The 18878-nt window shown below is 43.0% G+C and overlaps 1 protein-coding gene across 3 annotated transcripts in view; it reads right to left on the minus strand.

Annotated features, from left to right (window-relative positions):
* Positions 1-18878, minus strand: part of SPIDR (scaffold protein involved in DNA repair) — a 2204159-nt gene that overhangs the window by 13510 nt on the left and 2171771 nt on the right. For all 3 annotated transcript variants that reach the window (XM_078687327.1, XM_078687328.1, XM_078687326.1), the window contains 2 exons: positions 3711-3825; positions 2247-2300 (listed from right to left, as the gene is read on the minus strand). In XM_078687327.1, the coding sequence (XP_078543453.1) occupies positions 2247-2300; positions 3711-3825 (169 nt within the window). The remainder of the gene's footprint in view (positions 1-2246; positions 2301-3710; positions 3826-18878) is intronic.

An 18878-nucleotide genomic window follows, 5' to 3' on the forward strand; every position in this document is an offset into this window, starting at 1 on the left:
AATAGAATGTCTTGGAAGTCATCCAGTTTAAAATCAGAATTACAAGACAGCCAGTGACAGATTTTGTTTTTAAGTTAGGGGTTTGTTCCTCGCTAGTGGTTTGCACATGGGGTATGTCAGTTAACTCAGCTACGTATAAGCAGCATTCAGGTGGAAGGTTGAGACAGGACCTAGTAGGAAATGTACTGATGTCCTGAGCAGTTCCTCTTTGGTGAAGATTGGCCCAAATCTCAAATCAACAACGTTCCCCTGCATTAGAGATGCTCACAGGCAGGACCCCCACATTGTTCGTGGGAGAGGGCTGTACATCAGTGGCTGATGAGGTTCCATGCAGGATGGTATAACTAGGAGTGGAGACAAAACTTAGGGATGATGACCTAACTGGGTTGTTTGCAAATGTCTGCACATAACTCATCTGGGTAAAAAAATAGCTGAGCCATGACATCCTCCAGGTTCTCTAACAGGATCATTAAAGGGAAAATAGTCAGCCACTGTAGATTTTATTAGGTCAAACAAACCAGTCCAATCCGGGGAAACAAAAGTGCCAGCAGCACCAGGGGTAGAGATCACAGAAATTAGAACAGACTATCGTAGTTGACTCAGATGGCCTCCCTGTTCCCTGACTAATTGAGCAGAAGCCCCTTGCTTAGTGTTGCGCTTCCTTTTGGCTAAAGGGCACTGGTGGGGGAGCTGTTAGCAATAGTGCTTGCTAGGACATAATTGGTCAATTTAACAGAACCATGTGCTGGAACTTGATCAACCGGTGTATTTGACTGTTGGTCGCGTGGCACAGGCTCCAAGCTACCCTCCGATTCTCCTGCCAAACGAGGGTGTGGCTGAACCACAAAAGGAATGAGGGTGGGACTAAAAGTCTCTCCCAGATTGAGGGAGAGAAAGACGTCACTCCGCTAGGTCAATTTCCTTAGCAGGAACGTCTGAGATTAGAAAGTGTTGTAACAGTTCCACTTGCTTGCCTGGCATTAGCATCCATGCGCTCAGGGACCCCAGGGAGCTTGAGCTTTAGCATGGTTCTATAATAGACCATTAGATCAGCACATACAATAAGGCTTTAGAGCTCCACAGTCTTCACTGCACACCCGGACCGTCCATACAACTGGGGTCCAGCAAGATGTAAAACCAAGGGGGGTGACCCAGCCCAGCCACCTCCGGTCAGTGACGGGCACGGGACAGGCCTGCCCTTGGCTTGGGCATATCCCGCGCTGCAGAGTTGTCAGTGTGCTTTTCTGTGCATCGTCTGGAGTTGGCCATGTTTCCTCTCCAGCTGGCTCTGCAAACGTGCCTCCTGGTGCTTGCTGGTGGAGGAGAAGGAATCCTCTTGAATCAGCAGGGTGAGTAGGGGCCTAAGAGCCATTTGCTGGCAGCAAAAGTGTGTAATTTAACATGTCATGAGTCATGCAATATGCGAGGTTACAAGCAGTGCATGGCAGGGACACAACTTATATTGAACTCAGTGAACTGTAACTGGTGAATTTCTGTGTTTTTTGTTTTTTAAACATTAATTTTTGTGTTATTTCAACATCTAACTTAAATCTTTGGATTTTTCAGTGAATTTCAGAGTTTTTAAAAAAACTTAAAGTAAGATCCTTTCATAATACCAAACTATAATTCCACTTTAACCTTTGTTTTTTCAGTGAATATATATATATATATATATATATATATATATATATATATATATATATATATATATATATATATATATATATATATATATATTTTTTTTTTATCAATTACTCTTAGCTGTGATATCTGTGTTTTTCAGGTTGCTTCCTTGCGGACTACTGTATGAGAAGGCAATAGTGCCTTCAGCAGCAAATCACATCAACATCAGGCAGCAAAAACAATCATTTTCCAATTAAGTCCTTTCCATAGAAGGAATACTAAATGAATGAACTTCAGAAATTAAAAGCACTCAGTTCCTTAAAACATTGCTAGTCCTCTCTGCATATCAGAAATACAACATATGTATCAAGCTGAAAATGTAACACATTTCAGAGCTGTTTAGTCCCATATACTAAGAAAACTGGAAAAGCAGTACAGTACAGTAGCGTGGTTTTATGCAAAGGCTCTGCAAGTAAGTATAGTGCGGTAGTGGTGGTATATCATTGTCACAGAAAGTCCCTGTAAAAGGTACCAAGTTTTGGAATAAGAGTTCTCTAAGACTTCGAAACAGCTATTGAAGTAAAACTATTTACTTGCGAGTCTGTAGTCCAGCTTATACATACCCCATCCTCACTGGCTGGTGAGCCTAGAAGGGAACAAATAGTCTTTTGCTGCAACTAGGAAAGAAATAAAAACAATATTAACAACAACATAAAATGTACAGTACAATGTCAGTGAATATCTGTTGCTCAATTAAGGGAAAATTGTACAATTATGCAACCCTTTACAACAAGCACTTTATTCCAAACCACTGTATGAAACCAAACAATTCTTAAAACAAGTGCTGGAAAATGGTCTCAGATTTTTCAAACTGTGTGTGTGCATTCATTCACAAGCAAAGTATTAATACAATTATAATAAACAATTTTTTTATTTCTTTACATTATCAGCGTTTTAATATTACTTTTCAGCTGTAAAGTAAAAAAAAAAAAAAAAGAGTATGTTTACTGTTAAAAAAGAACACTTTCTATTGAACTGTGGAAATACCCATGCTTAATTGCTCTCATGGTGACAAATGGAAACCAGCGTGTTCTTCGGGACTGCACTACAAGTCCACTCCTTAATTTTAAAGTTCTTTCTATCCCACACCTCCAATTACTAATGACCAGTTTTACCACAAGTATTCCCAGGACTTTAAGTGGGATGAAAAATCTGGGTGGACTCTCAAAGGGGCGTGGTCGATGTTATTCAGGGCGTGGCTTAAAACATGTATACTAAACAGCTGTGCTTAGCATAGTGTGCTGCCGACTGGTGTTTTGCGGTTTCTGTCATAGCATCAAGATATTTAATGTATATTATATCTACAAAAAGCCAGGACTATTGGCTTTGTCAATGATTATTAGTTGCATAAGATAAATAAGCAACAACTATGGCTTTGTTGTGTTTAATATTGAAAATGCTACAGTTATGAAATGTTGAGACTATGAAAGAACTAAAACGAGTCTCTTTAAAGTTACATCAAAGGTAGTGATGGGTGGCACTGCTACAGAATTAAGATTTTTTTTTCCACAGGGGGTGAGGTTAAAAATGGAGAGCCTGCTAGAGACCCGTCTCAGCAGCTGCTATTTAGAACTGCCGGTGCTGCGCACCGGAAGGACCCGGCCCACTTAAAGCTCTGGGTATTCCCCCTTTGCGAACAGCTCTGCCTGTGTAAATTTCGTCAGCTTTTGCCTGCACAAATTTGCCTGGATAAGTACCCTGGACAAAACCAATTTACCTGGGACCCATGCTTTAAAATCGATCGCAAACGCCCCTTGAACCGATTTCAAATTTAGCGTGTCAGGCTGGAGTCTGCTTGCGTGTGTCTTGGGGCCTGTTGTCAGCAGAATGTTGCAGGACAGTGTAATTGGACTGGAGGGGTATCGTGGAGGGAGGGAGCACATGAGGACCCCTAAGAGGACTGTTCTTTAACCTCTTGATTAAACAGCAGCTTTAACACAATTTGAATGAAGCCAGGCAGCAGGCCAAGGAGGCAAGGAGTCTTCGTATGGTTCCATTTATGTAAAGCTAGCGCGTGCAGTAAGTACCTTGACTTTCACTGGGCCTCGAGCTATGGACGGACACTGCAAAAAAACTTCAAGCTGCATTTTAAGAACTGGTGAAATCACAGCTTGGGAGCACCGCCTGCAGTAAAACGAGGATCTGTAAAAGGTAAAAATACATTGCGATTTTAAAGAGAAACACCAAAGCAACGTTCAAAAACATTCCCCTTGTCAATCTCAACGCTGATTTATCACAAGGATTTTCTAATTTGAAAATATCCTAACATATGCTTTTACTTGCAATGACGACTCCCTGCAATGATTTCCTCTCAGAAAAGGTCATAAAATGTCAATCTCCCCTTACCCTGTTGTGGAGTAGTTGAAACTTTTTCAATCATGTTCTGAATAAAGCAAATGGCCGGATAAGTAACCTTTGGCAATGCGCCACATGCATGAGATTCCCAAAAGTAAAGTAGAAGATACTCACGTGTAACCTATACTTCGTGTGCATAATTTACCACGGGATCCCATAAATTTAAGTGAGAAGTAGCGGCTCAGAAAGGGGCAGCTAAACTGTAAAGCATTTTGTGTGGTTGAGGCATCTTTGTGTAACCAGCAAGTCCATGGTATACAACCCGTAACTTAACTCTGGTGCTAAATGCACTAGCTAGTGATAACTATGCAGGCTAGTCACAGGTTTGATAGCCCAGACGGTTACTGTGCCTTCTGCAGAGCACAGCATATAACATACAGGCCACTGGTTTGCATTTTATGTAGATAGCTCAGTGTGTGACTGCTTTTGTTAAAGGTACTCAGTTCTCAAGTTCCAATTCTTGAAATATAGCATTAGTGAGTAATGAACCAGCACAGTTTCGCTACATGCAACTGCAAGGCATAATTTTAGAAACGTGTTCTTATTCTCAGGTTGCTAAAACAGTTCCTTTTGTTGGTAATGAAGGCGTATTACATAAATGGTTACAAGTTTAACTACGCTTGTACACAAATACATCTGCTATATACAACTTTATCAATAAGTAAGTAAATAAAATCTTCCGGACTTACATATAAGGCTCGGAAAATTCAAACCCCTGCCCACAAATCACAGGTTTTTCTTCCTTACGCAGTTGTGAAGTGACAAGAGGAGTGTCTCTGTTTCCTCGCCAGCATTGGCATCAAGGTGTTAAGATCTAACAAGCTCTACACCAGGACAGGAATCAAACAAAAAGTGCTGATGGAATGAAAAATACACTTTCGATTTTGCATCAAAGACAGACCCTCTGACTCTTAGGAATTATTCCGGCATAAAGAAACGGAGACAAGGAAAAGAGTGGAAAAGTAATGGGCAGAGCAACTCCCAACTATTTAAACATCGACGAAAAATAAATAAATGATGTGTAATGCAGACTTTGGATATACCTCCGCACACCTTGTTTTGGATAGGGGCCTTGAGACACTTACGGGTGAGTAGTAGCGTTTTGATAGGGGAATCAGACGGGTCAACAAACTGTGAATTCAAAAAATGGAACCCAAGAATAAGGAACAAGCTCAGGTTGGACTGTCCCCCCAACCAACTTCCCAATCTTCCCTCTTGACCCCAAATACTCTTACGTTTGTGTCTGGATGAAGAACAAATTCTTATTTTCCCCATGTGCTCATGCTCTCAGTGTGGCTCAAAATCACAAAGAGCCTCAGGAAGGTCATTTCTTTCTTGACAGTCAGCAGTTTATGAATCCTCAAGAGGGTGAACTGGTTCAAGAAAGATGTAGATCCTAGCTTTGTTTACATTTAAATCACTTTTTTTATCTGCTTCCTTGGTGACCACCTCCTCCTGCATGGGAATGCCCGTCACCAAAATCTGCATGCCCCTCATAGTACCGCTGTTGGGAGGGCACTAAAGGGAGAGAAGCAATCCCCACCACATTCACAGGTACCTTCACAGCTCCCCCAGTGCCTTGTTCCAAAGGAGGCACTGCGCCTCCATTTTCAGCATTTCATTATCAGCAAATTCTGTCTTCCTCAGCACTCAAATATTCAAGACTTTAGCTTTGAATTGTAAGCATTATAGAGTTAACATGGGTGATTGAGGCATTGATACAGCCCTTTAATTTCTGGCTTCTTTAGGCTCTGGCGTAATGCTCCAGTAAGGCTTTTTCTTTCAAGGACACTCTTCCACCAAATGACCCCATATCTCTCCCAGTTTTATTCAAGCAGGCTTGGAATTCTTCAAGCCACCCTCCATGGAGGACAGTTTTTTCCCCACAATCCGCTGTGTGGTGCCTTCTAACACACACAGCCATAAGTATTTGTTGTCAGGGTTAGAGATGCCCCTTCTACATTTTCTAGGACAGATCCTTTGCGGTTATCTTTAGGGGTTGAAGTGGGAAACCATCCTAGCTCTTTCTAGCCTGATGTTTGGTGTCTTTGTGTGGCACAGTAGGAAGTAAGAGATTATAGTGCTAAGAGCTGCAGAGTGCATATATTACTCAGGTAGACCCAACTTTCAAGCCTACCACAATACCGTCCTGAAGGGTCATCACAAAGAGGAGCACAGAGGCATATCTCAACCACAAGCCTTATAGCTCCACTTCCAGTAGCTTCTCCTACCAGCTCTTAGTGCTACATCCATGCGTGGACCCAGGAAACTCAGCCATCTCGTTTACAGTAGAGGATGACAGAATCCCCCAAACTCCTTAGGCCTGGGAAGTGAGCACACTCAAGGCAAACTGATGCAATATCCAAATTCCGTATTTTTTTTGTTGAGGATGATTTATGACTCTTATAATTTATGGTTAGTTTTTATCTGTTTTCAGACTTGTATGTGTAAAATGATATGGTTCTGTGTTTTTATGCATGTAGCTTTTATGGCTAAAGCAGCCGAAATAAAGATTTTCTGAAATTTCTGAAATATCCATAGTCATGATCATTGTCCGCCAAACAGAAAAGTGGAGCTTTGATAAAATGAGGGTGATCTGACACCTCCAGGATTCAGGAAACTTGACACTAGAAGACTGCCACCTCCAGAAACCGGCCTAAAGTTTCCTCACGGTTATTCAACACATTCCACAAACTTCTTAGCGCAGAATAATTGAAACAAGCCTCTCTAAGAGTAGCAGGAAGACACTCCTTTTAGTTGTTGTGAATGAGCATCCCTAACCATTTTTGAACTTTAACTTTAAAGTACCAACACATTTAATTTAAAGTTTGCATGTAAACACCTTGCAGCATATGCACCGATACATATAAGTCTCCAATCACCATTGGATAGGCTAATTTTCAATAATGTTCATTGATACTTTTTACCTGGTATAAGTGCTTTTTAAGACTTTTCTTTTCATCCAATTTTTGATCATTAGCCTAAGTAATTACCTTTATTCTAAAGTTGATCTCAAAGGACATTGACTTTCTCCATGCAATCCTAAACAATGATCTTTCAAATAGGAGACTATTCAAACAGAAAACAGAGCTACACACTCCACCCTCAAGTGCATGTCTATGCTCATGCCAGAATCAAATCAAAATGGAATGAAACCCCTTAAAAAAATAAATGAATAGAACAAAGTGGCCATACTGAACATCAGATAATCAAAATTTTCATGTGCTTCAAGAATCTAACACCACCAGCAATCTTCCTTTCTTTGATCACAAATATAAACATAAATGATCATCTTTTGCTTTACTGAAAGGATATCAATGTTTAAGCTACAGGATTGAGGGGACTAAGTGACATGCTCTGCATTCGATTTTCAAATGACTCTGTAGAAGTTAAAGGCTGCAAAAGCCATTATTCAGAGTGACTTTCCCATCTGGATAGATAATGATAAAGAACAAAATGTGAAGGATTTTACTGAGAACTTGGAAGTCCTAGGCCTGTTACAGCTGGTTAGCCTTGATTTGTATATAGTTAACTACATATTTACTTTGGACAGACGCAAGCAATGTATCCAAAACTATTAAGGATACAAACTAACAAACAAGTTGAAGGTATTGTTTTTACTGTTTTTACAAGCTATGCCATATGCAAATTGTTTATATAAACATGTAACGCAATGTTTATACTCTTCTTTAAATGGCAATTAAAATATTATTTTCAAAGTTATAGCTGTTTAGAAAACAGGCTGTACACGCCTTAACCGCATGCGTGCGGAATTCCGCCCGTACGCTGGGTTTTTAAAAAGGGCACTTTACGTGACGAGCTGGGCTCGTCATGAGCGTGCGAAGAGGCTACGCCATGACGAGCCCAGCTCGTCATGAGCGTCGAAGGGGTTAATATATTCATTGTTTACTTTTTATCTCATTGAACTCTACAATATTAGTCAGGTAGCATGTGAGGCTGCATTTCCTCAATGCTCTGTCAATACTCTCATGAGTGAGCAGAAGTTAAAATACTGAGCAAAGTCTTGGCATTGCATTTTGTGAGGGTTATCTCCCCCGGTACACATAAATCAAACAGGAGTTATGCCAAGACGTGCAACATAGCTCAATCTTAGAAGGTTGCAAAATTGGCTTCACAGACTGAAGGCTACACAGGAACATCTCGTCATAATCTTAGACACAGAGAAGGCATTTGATTACATAAATTGTACACACCTCTTACAGGTTCTGAAAAGATTGAGATTTGGTTAAATGTTTTGCAAATGGGTGTTATTGTTCTATAAGAAACCAACAGAGGCAGTGAAGGCAAATAGGGTACTTTCTGCAACATTTCAGTTAGAACAGGGCACTAGACAGTGGTACCTGTTGTCTCCCCTGTGATTTGCCCTTTGCATGAAACCATTGGTGTGTTGGTTCAGGATCAAGGGTGACGTTGTAGGGTTCCATGAGATTAAACATGAACCAGAAGGTGTCCTTATATGCAGACAATGTTTTACTGTACCTCTCAGTCATCAAGATCTCCATACCTGCCATTCCGTCAGTGTTCCATAGTTTCGAGAGTTACGCAGGGTATAAGTTAAGCGGGGGTAAGTTGATATTGTACAAGCTTAAGAAATGGGATAAGGTGGGGAAGATCATCAGGTCAGAAGAGGGGTTCCAATACCTGAGCATTGAGATTAGGCTACACAGATCTCTATTCCTAGAAAGGAACCTAGAGTTGGTACTTCGGTAGTTCCAGGCGGATGCGGGCAGATGGCAGAAGCACTTGATCTCACTAAGGGGGAAAGCGTCACTTTTTAAAATGATAACAATACCCACATTTCTCAATCGATAAATAAAAATGACCAAGTCAAGATCCTTGCTGCATCACCTTCCCTAATTACTGCCTTCCAGCAACCACAGCAGTCACAAAGACCCACACAGCCTTTATTACCTCCAGCAAAAAAGTCTCCACCAATGGACCTAGATAACCTTGTAACCGTCGATGGAACGCCAGCAAGGAAAAGGATATGTTCATACCAACCTAAGATTTATACAAAGTTTTCTTTCCTTAAAGACCCTGGAACAGCTATTTTCTCAAAGACAGGGCACATTAGAGGTCCTCAATCACCGCTTTTAAAAAACGAGCCTGACTGCAGCCACAAGAATATTAGCCAAGTAGGCTCACCCAGACCAGCGGAAGTCCTCCACCCATCCATCCCGGAGGCAGCCGCTGCCATCCCAATACCAACATCGCCTGAATCAAGAAGAGCGGCAGCATTCACTTTCCCGGCAGAACATGAATCCACTAATTTCTATACTCGGGAAGTGGCGTCTACCAGTAAAATTTCCAACAACGACTGGAGCTCACCAAAGAAGGCCAAGTCACCAGAGATAGCAATCGACCTACATTCAGTGCATCAGGGTGAGACTCACCCTAGTAAGCTCAGTCCCCCACACCTTGGTAAACAAGACGCGACAATGGAAATTAAGGTTCTGATTCACAAAGAGGAGGGAAGGATAGAACTATCTCCTCCCCAATTAGTCAGCAGTTCCCCAAACTCAACAAAGGAAATCAGAGACGCTCAAGCAAAACCATCATCGGCAACAGAAGAGCAACGAAGTGGCATTAAACCACCGCAAATGCCAAACACCACCCTGACTCAAACCAAGACTCACCAGCTAAACTTGAGCAGCATCACCGAACAAATAACAGCGAATAATAAGCCAGCAGTGCAAGGTGCTCCCCAGGGCTGCACTGTTTTACCGCACAACGATTTCCAGCCCACAAATAACTCTTCAGACAATGATATGTCCTCTATAGCAGCACAGGAGTGGGAAGAATTAGTTGCTACGTATAACCACCATCCATCTGAAGGGAAACCTCTCGTTGACGCTTCATCAAGACTTGAGAGGTGTTACAACCCAGGAAAAACAGCCCCTGAATCCATATGGGTAACAATCTTAAACACACTGCAACATTCGGCTACAGCCCTGGAATTCCAATCTCAAAAAATGAACTTGTAGCTTTGTGTTTTGCAGACGATGGCTGATTCTATCTCAGGAATCGACTGGAAAATCTCAGAATTAAACGGCCTCATAAGGAGAGGTCAAGACGCCGTCTTTGCGGCTCAATCAACTCCACTACAACCACTATCTTGTGACCCAATTTTAGACAAATTATCATCTTTACCAGCAATGTTGGGGGTCCTGATAAGCGACTTAAAATCAACAGTTTCACAACCCCTAACTCCGCAAATCTCTGATCCACCTTCAGACGTTCCAGTGACACGGACAGGCCTATTGATCGAGCAGCCGGTCGAGCAGAGGGCAGATATCATTGCATCCTCAATCCAAACATTACCGCCCAGAATATTGGAAACTGAGCTAACTATCACAACTGCGATCACAGCCGAACCTCCTTTAACAAACACTCAGGCATCCACCAAGACCCGGAGAAAGAACAAAAGGAAAGGAAGGAATCGGGCGCTAATAGGCGCAAGAAAGAATATAGAAACACATTCTAACTTTTCTCCTCTAGCAGCAACCTTTGCTAGGACTCCGATAACCAATGAAGAATTATCTCCCATGCACAAGACCTCTGAAAGCACACCATCAGTGTCCCTATTGCAATGTCCAAAACTGACAAGCGTCGCTACTAAGAAACCTGCACCAAAAAAACGTAAGCAGAAACTTTTACAATTTACAAACACTCAGTCAGTACACAATTCTTTTAACACTGAACCAACACCACCTGAAATTGCTCCAATAATAGGAAGAGAGGGTACCGTCATGACCAACAATACGGAGTCCCCCCAACACTTGACATGTATACCGACTAGTATTACCCGGAATCTGTGGTTAGCCACCAATCAATGTGAGCAGCCAAATGCCCCAGACACAGCAGGCCCAAGTAACTTTCCTCAACCCAATCAACAGGGCGACAAGAGACCACCACCCGACCCTACTACACCGCATTATTCGAATAGTCCAACATCAATCCTCTTTATTCCAGACTACACATCCCGTGGTAGGGATGACATACTGAATAGAGAAAAACATACTAAGGCTCCTGCACTCCCTAACAAATTTATCAAACTTCAGCTCTTCTGACCTCTTGGAAATAGAGTTCCAGTCAAACACCGAGCCCCATCGCCCAGACATCACAAAAGCAACTTGGCACTCACTAGAGACAGCACACAAAATCATGGAAGAAGTAGCGACGTTTCAGCAATGGGGGATAGAACTGAGACTCGAAGAGCGACCCCGTTATCCGACTCCTTTCCTTCCTCCTGCCAGACCCTTGGCACAAAAAAGTACCATCTCAATATTAAAAGGAGCGAGAAGCAGCTCGCCCAGGCTGTGCCTCCGAGACATAAAAAATCCCCAACCTGGACAATATCAAAAGCACAGTAGCTATCTTCCACCAAAAACCGCCCACAATTGGAAGTCAATTCAACGCACAATTGTCAGTACAACTGTTAACAATTGACAAAAAGGGAATGAACTTACCAACCACTCAGTGGGGTATAGGGACATTAGAATTTGCTCCTGGAACATCAACGGTCTTGCCAGCAAAAGGAATGATCCTGAATTTTTACAATACCTAATTACATTTGACCTTATCCTGCTCCAAGAAACTTGGGAAGAAAAGGCATTTGAGCTCCAAGGGTTCACGCCTTGCTGTATCCCAGCAAATAAAAATTCAACCTTTGGACGAAGATCAGGAGGCCTGATGTTCTTCGCATCAATATCAACTATAGGCGAAATTGAGGCAATGGATCTCCACATATCTCCCCCTAGTGTCATTCAGGTGGCAAAGATCTCATTCCGGTTAAAGAAGCGGCTCCAGGAAGTAATCATAATTAATATATACATTCACCCCAAACATAAACAAAAAGGGGCGGAAGACCTGGCTAAACTGGTGAAAAAAATAATGGAAGAAAGGGTGTCTGATTCATTCATCTTGGCTGGCGACTTTAATATGCTTCTCATGAATAAAGAGCAACTCAGCGACCTCACCCAAGATTTGAATGCAGCATGGGGCGTGCCGACACAAGGCCAAATAAAAAATAAGAATCCATTGAAGTATTCAAAAAACTTACTTCGACATCTGGAACAACTTAACTTAAGGGCCCTAAACGGTCGCTACGTTGATGATGATCCACCAGTTGCCACCTTCCACTCCAACAAACAATCTTCCTATCTTGACTACATGTTCACATCATTAAACATGTTTTGCTGGGTAACTTCCTTCAGAATAGGGACGAGCGACCTCAGCGACCATCTGCCTCAAGAGGCTGAAATAAGATCTACCTCTAATCTGGAAACTGAACCCTTTATAGGCTTCGAAACAGATACCAGCTCAAATTTAAAGCGGCTTCTTTGCAACGCCGGAAACATCGACTCCATTAGCTCCGTGGCGAAAATTCTTTTCACCCAAGCTGCCAGATCCGTAACCAAGGTGCCGGATGTCTGGCATATCTTCATCAAAGCCATCAGAGAGAAAATGGAAAAAAACGCACCTAGCAACTTACGTCAAGGGCAGAGGCCCTTAAATGGGAAACACTCATGCCCAGAAATGAAAACACAAAAACGATTAATAAATCAAACATTGAGACGGTTGCGAAAGGACCCAACAAATTATAGCCTGCAAGCTGCTCTACGGGAAGCCAAAAAACAGTTAAAACGGCCAAAATGGGGAAATCAGAAGCGAAGTAATGAAGATCTATGGGTTAAGCTTGTTTACGAAGGGAAGCAGAAAAACAGCTCCAGATTCTGGCAAATGGTTAAAAGAATACAGAATCCTGACCTCCCAGGTCAAAATTCGCACATAACAGAGGAGGTATGGACAAAATACCTATCGATGCATTTCAACAACGATGGGACCATAGATGAGGCCGTTACAAATAATCTCCGCCTAAAAGCCACAAGGCACAAAACAGAAGGAAACTCCAACTACTACACCGGCACAAATTCCGTCAAAACGGGGGAGCACGAGGCCATGAACATATCAAAACCTGACAAACCAAAAACTGAAAAAAGCCCCGCGAAGGTACTTGAGTCAGGGCTAAAGACAATTTTCCCATCTGACATCCAACGGCAAATAACAAGGGGGAGACCAACCGGAGGTCCGGGGCCGAACGGCATACCACCGATGCTCTACAAATCAGACGTAGAATTTTGGAGTACATCTCTAGCATCAGTGTTTAATAGTATAAGGCTTACCCAGACCCTTCCTGAGTCCTGGCATGGGTCAGTCATCAGCCCGATTTATAAACACGGTAGCAAGAGGCATCCAAACAACTATCGGCTTATTGCCCTACTAGACGTGGAGGCAAAATATTTTGCTGGCATTATCTTGGAGGAGTTAACATCATGGGCAACTGAAAACTCCATCATCCCAATCAACCAAACGGGTTTCTGTAAAGGCCAAGGGACCACAACTAATCTCAAGGCATTATCATTGCTGATGGAAGCAGCAAAGGAAGCTAAGTCATCTTTATTCCTCTCGCTCATCGACTATACTGCTGCATTAGATCACATGGACCGTAACAAACTTTGGCTGAAATTGGACAATTGGGGTATACCTAAATGCCTATTAGACAACCTAATACTGCGCCACTCTAACACCTGGATTAAAATCAAACTTGGGGCTGGAACACACATCTCAAAGCCCATCAGGACAACAAAAGGATTAAAACAGGGGTGCCTATCTGCGCCCATTTTATTCAACCTCTTCCTAGCTGATCTACCTGGGGAACTCGACAAATGTTCCAATCATGCACCGAAATTAGGAAAAATTACCGTTTCCAATCTGTTATACGCGGATGACCTGTTGGTGATAAGTCGGACCCCAACGGGCCTCCAACACCTCCTGAACACAACTCATGCTTTCTCAGCAAAGAATGCACTACAAATAAACTTCAATAAGTCAAAGGTTATGGCTGTGAATTATAGGAAAAAAAAGAATCCTCGCTGGCACTTGAATGGTGAAAAGCTCGACCGGGTTACCACATATAAGTACCTGGGAGTAATCCTGGACTCAAACAACACCTCTAGGGCGCAGCTCAACTCCTTGCGAGGGAAGGCCACAATGACCTATTTGGCATTTAAATCATTAAAGGCCAAACTACCTGACCTTACACTCAAACCTCTCCTTGAAATTGTGCTTGCCAAACTACAACCAACTCTTACCTATGGGAGCGAATCACACCATGGGAAGGATGCGGCATTGCTTGACACACTCATAGCTAACTCTTACAGGGCTATTTTTAATCTTCCTAAATATGTCTCCCCTGCTCAGATTCGATTAGAATTCGGCATCCTGAAACAAACTCTAGAAAGGCGGAGTATGTACGCAGCTAGCTGACATAAGATCCGCAATGCAGAGGCGGGCTCTCTATGTTCTAACGTATGGGAAGAGTTACTTTGGCATCGCAACTCCCTGCCGAGAGCCTACTTATATGAATCACTCAAAGTTCTAGGCTTGACCAATATATGGGAAACATCAATAGATCTCTTGTCTTTTAAAAAAGTGGCCAAAAAATCAGCATGCATCATTTCAGCGATTGTAGACAAGAAGGACCTAGCAAACAGAGCGCATAGATGGCTAACGCTGGGTGATTATGGAAAAATGCAGCCACAAGCTTACCTCAACATCGGCATGAAATTAAAAGTTAAAGAAAAATTCTTAAAATTACGCCTTGGCGTAATTCCCATACTCCCACATCTCCCACCCTGGGAGAGAAATAACCCTTCACAACAGTGTCACCTGTGCAAAACTGGCAAGGAGGACATTGTCCATGTGATTTGCATCTGTCCTAGCCTAAAGGACTTGAGGTACAACCTTCTACGTCCATCCTTTAACCTACATGCCGTTCGGATCTGTAGGCAGGCAGTCAAACTGTGCGTTTCCACCAGCGACACCAAATTGAACTGCCAAGTCGTGAAGTTCTTCGACTTAACAAGAGAGAGACTCAACAACGCCGGATGAACCTTTTAAATCCCTTGAGGATAATCATGAACTGTTCCAACAAATCTGTAATTTTATGTACTCCAATTTATCAAGTTCAAGTACAAATGGCTTTTTTTAACAAAGATTTTATCGGAGGTTTTATAATTTTGTAAAGATTTTAATTAATCATGTACAAAATAAACATTACTTACTTACTCACATTTCTCTATGTTCTTTAGGCCACCCCCGAGTAATTTCTGAACATTTGTTTGACAGAATCAACATAACTTTGCGCACAATGCTTTGGGATGGGGACACACAGAATACCACTACAAACGCTACAGAGGCCAGTGTACAATGGTGGCATATCTCTACTGGACCTCAAGGCATATTACAGGGCTGCTCAGCTCCAAGTAAATAATGAATGGGGATTCAACCCGAGATGATTCAATGACAACGCTAGAAAGGGCCCTGATGGAAACAAGTTTTTATATTAATTATTTCTACGAGAAATCAATTTGGACTTCTGGAGCCCACCCAGGGTATGCTGATAGCATGGGATACAGTCATCAACTACATGGGATGGACGTGTGGACTATCCTGTGCAATCTCCCGGTGGAAAGGGAATAGGCTACCAGAAGTGAGCAAAGTGCCTGACTTTAATGGAGGGGGCCCAATAGATATTCCCACAATGGGTGACCTGATTAAGGATGGGGAGTTATCATAATTCGAAGTGTTACAAGGAGAAATCGACCTAGCCCTCAAACAGATATAAAGACCTACTGCTCAAACATTGCTCAAAAGGTGGAAACAATAGATTGGGCAGACCTTCCGAAAAGTAGTTCTCTAGAAAGCAGAGCATTGTCACAGACGAGTTAGCCAACAAAGCAATCTCTATCTCCCCATTCTCAACATCATTTGGTATAGAAGCTCAGGGACACAAGGGAGATCGACCTGCATCAGCTAGAAAATGTCGACAGGTGGTCTGCTTTAATGCATCTCCATGAGGTGACAATAGATACAAGTTTGAGACTCATCCAACTGAAGATGATTCACAGGGTGTACTCTAACAGAAGCAGGTTATTCCAGATGTGTGGAAAATGTGATGTTGAGATGGGCTCCTTCCTACACAGGATATGGGCATGTCCCAAGATTCAGAGACACTGACAGGAGATACGTGCTGATTTGCAGTGGTCTTTGAGTCCTCCATACCAGATATCTCCCAATTCATCATTCTAGGGATTCCTTGCAGCATAGGCCTACCTAGAGTGAAGTTGCTGATTTGCACATTAGGTTTTGTGGGGGCAAAGCAGGACATTGCTAGATGGTTGGGGTGGGGGTTCAGATTATTCCAACTAAGGCAATGTGGCTCATAGGCAAGAATGGTTGTATGGAAATGGGGAGGGTGCTCTATGAGGCAAGGGGTTGTCCTGGAAGTTTGAGAGGGTATAGGTGTCATGCCCCGACGTACCATGCGTACTGTAGCCTTAATTATGACATTATATAAGACGCCCTGATCTTCAGAACGCCGCTTTGCGTTCTTGCGTCTAGCCTGACTTCTGTCTTGCTCCCGTTTGCCTGACTTCCGGCTTCTTGTTGTTCCTTCGTTCCTGTTTGTTCCCGACCTCCGCCTCCGTGCGGGTGGTTACGCTTAGCTGCTTACTACCGCTATACCTCTGTAACCTCGTCGCCCTGTCCCTTCTCGTCTTGCAGTCAGTTTATGTTGTGTTATTTGTCTTTGTCCCTTGTCTCGGATTATTTACATCCGTGTTTGTTGTGTCTAATTAGTTTTCGCATTTCGTGCTCCGCCCGGCGGCCGGGTCTATTCCCCGCCATCCGGCCGGGCACAGATGCTCCTTCTTCTCCACCCTCCCTGGTGCTCCGCCCGGTGGCCGGGTTTCTCTCCGCCATCCGGCCGGGCACTGCAACTCCAGTCTCGCCCCATTTCCCTAGTGCTCCGCCCGGTGACCGGGTTTGTCTCCGCCATTCGGCCGGGCATTGCAATTCCAATTTCGCTCCCATTCCTGGTGCTCCGCCCGGTGGCCGGGTCTTTCCCCGCCATCCGGCCGGGCACTGCCGAGCAATAGTAATTCAGTTCCCTGATCCAGCTGACTCCCATTGTGTATTTCCTCACACCATTTCCCCCCCCTTTTTAGTATTCTTTCGGGGAACTTGCGTGGACCAGAGTGTGGTGTGATTTCAAGAATCATCTACAGGAAACACGGTAACAGCGCCTTGCGCTGCTTTCATTACTCTATATCAGGAAGAGTTATAAGCTTGGATAACTAATTGTGATTCTTATTGGCAGATAGCCTTGTACATACTGCAAGACGCGTATTCATGTATTCAGCCCTGAGATGAGAATTGAATGTTCTTCCAGTGTTATCCAGAAGCTAGCAGAGTGAGATTTCTACACTATTTCCTGTTCACACGAATAGTGGGTTGAATAGAGTTTTGATTCTCTTTTGTCTTATTATGCTCAAAAACACGAACACCCACATCTACCCTTCCACCATATCCAACAGTACAGATGTTTAGATGTGGTAGGTGATGTTCTTCTTTATGTATTAGACTTTGTGCAATAACACTGTACTGTTATCAGTGTAGATGGTAATATCCTCCTTCCTTCACAGCCTGTGTTTCACCAAGCGGTTTCACCAAGCGTCCGCTCTGAAGTCCACAGTCAAGACGTGCTGTCTTCCCCAACCTTTCCTTGTTTTGTTTCCCTGTTTTCCCCTGGCGAGCCTTTCGGTACTCTAGAGTCTGATAGAGTCGGAAGGCCGTAGGGGAAGGCTGAGGATTATTCTCCGGATTCCTGACGCTCCTGCGGAACCAGCCTGGAAATCATTACAATAGGGCCCCTGGAGGACATACTATGGCCTTGACCGTGAGGCACATACCAATCTTGGTTCTTGCCCCTTAAAGCATGACCCACGCACCAACAATCTGGAATGAAGGGGATTGGGTGCGGACGACGACTTATAATAGGCTGATGCTCCGGACAGAGACAAGTTACATGAGTATTGCACAGACTATCACAGGATTAATATGTAGTAAAGAATCAGCCAATCCTATAGCCCGCGCTGAAATGTTATTTTCCAACACTGTGTACTGCTTGCTGTTAACCTGGAAAACAATAAAGAAACTTAAAAAAATACTATCCTGAGCAGTCTGTCAACATCAAATTCATTGTTAGCAATGGATGAAACTGGGGGTACAACCCCCCCATTTTTTAATAGAGCACGGGTGTGGGGAACAAAAATGTTCTATATATGTAATTCCTTGATGCTGGTTCAAAGCTCCCTGTACTACATTACAAGGATTGTAACTTATGAACTGCAAATAACAAAAGGATGTCTGTGACAAAAGCAGTAATCCACTGAACCATCGATTGAAAGACAAATCTGTGATCTGATGTTACAAGTTGTTCTTTGCAGTAAGGACATTAACCCTCTATGCTGATTTATGATGAGTCAAAAGTGTGGCTGACCAAAACACAGAGCTCTTTAGCAAGTACATTAGCCACTAGAGTTTTCTTACCATTAACATCCCCCCAAAATGCTGGGCAGACAAAGATCTCTGCAGTAGGTGCCTTAGCCCCTTAAAAGATTATAAAATAAAGCCTGTTTGTATCAAATTAAGTAAAGCCAGAACAGATTTACTGTCACAATTGTCCTTCTTGCCAATGTCTTTGGGTCAAAGATCGAAAAAAAGAAATGTACAAAGTGACTGTCAGATTCTGCTTTTTATGACTCCTTCCTTTGTGACTCTACTCCTTATAAGTGCCACACTTTGACCCCTCATGTATGCGATGCTGGAGTAACATTGTTACAATTCCAGCCCTGTTTACATTAAACAGTTCACTCACCTGCAGAGGTTCATTTTCGACCTGAGAGTCAGCACAG

The sequence above is a fragment of the Lissotriton helveticus genome, chromosome 4_1 (assembly GCF_964261635.1).
Source record: "Lissotriton helveticus chromosome 4_1, aLisHel1.1, whole genome shotgun sequence".
Classification (NCBI taxonomy): domain Eukaryota; kingdom Metazoa; phylum Chordata; class Amphibia; order Caudata; family Salamandridae; genus Lissotriton; species Lissotriton helveticus.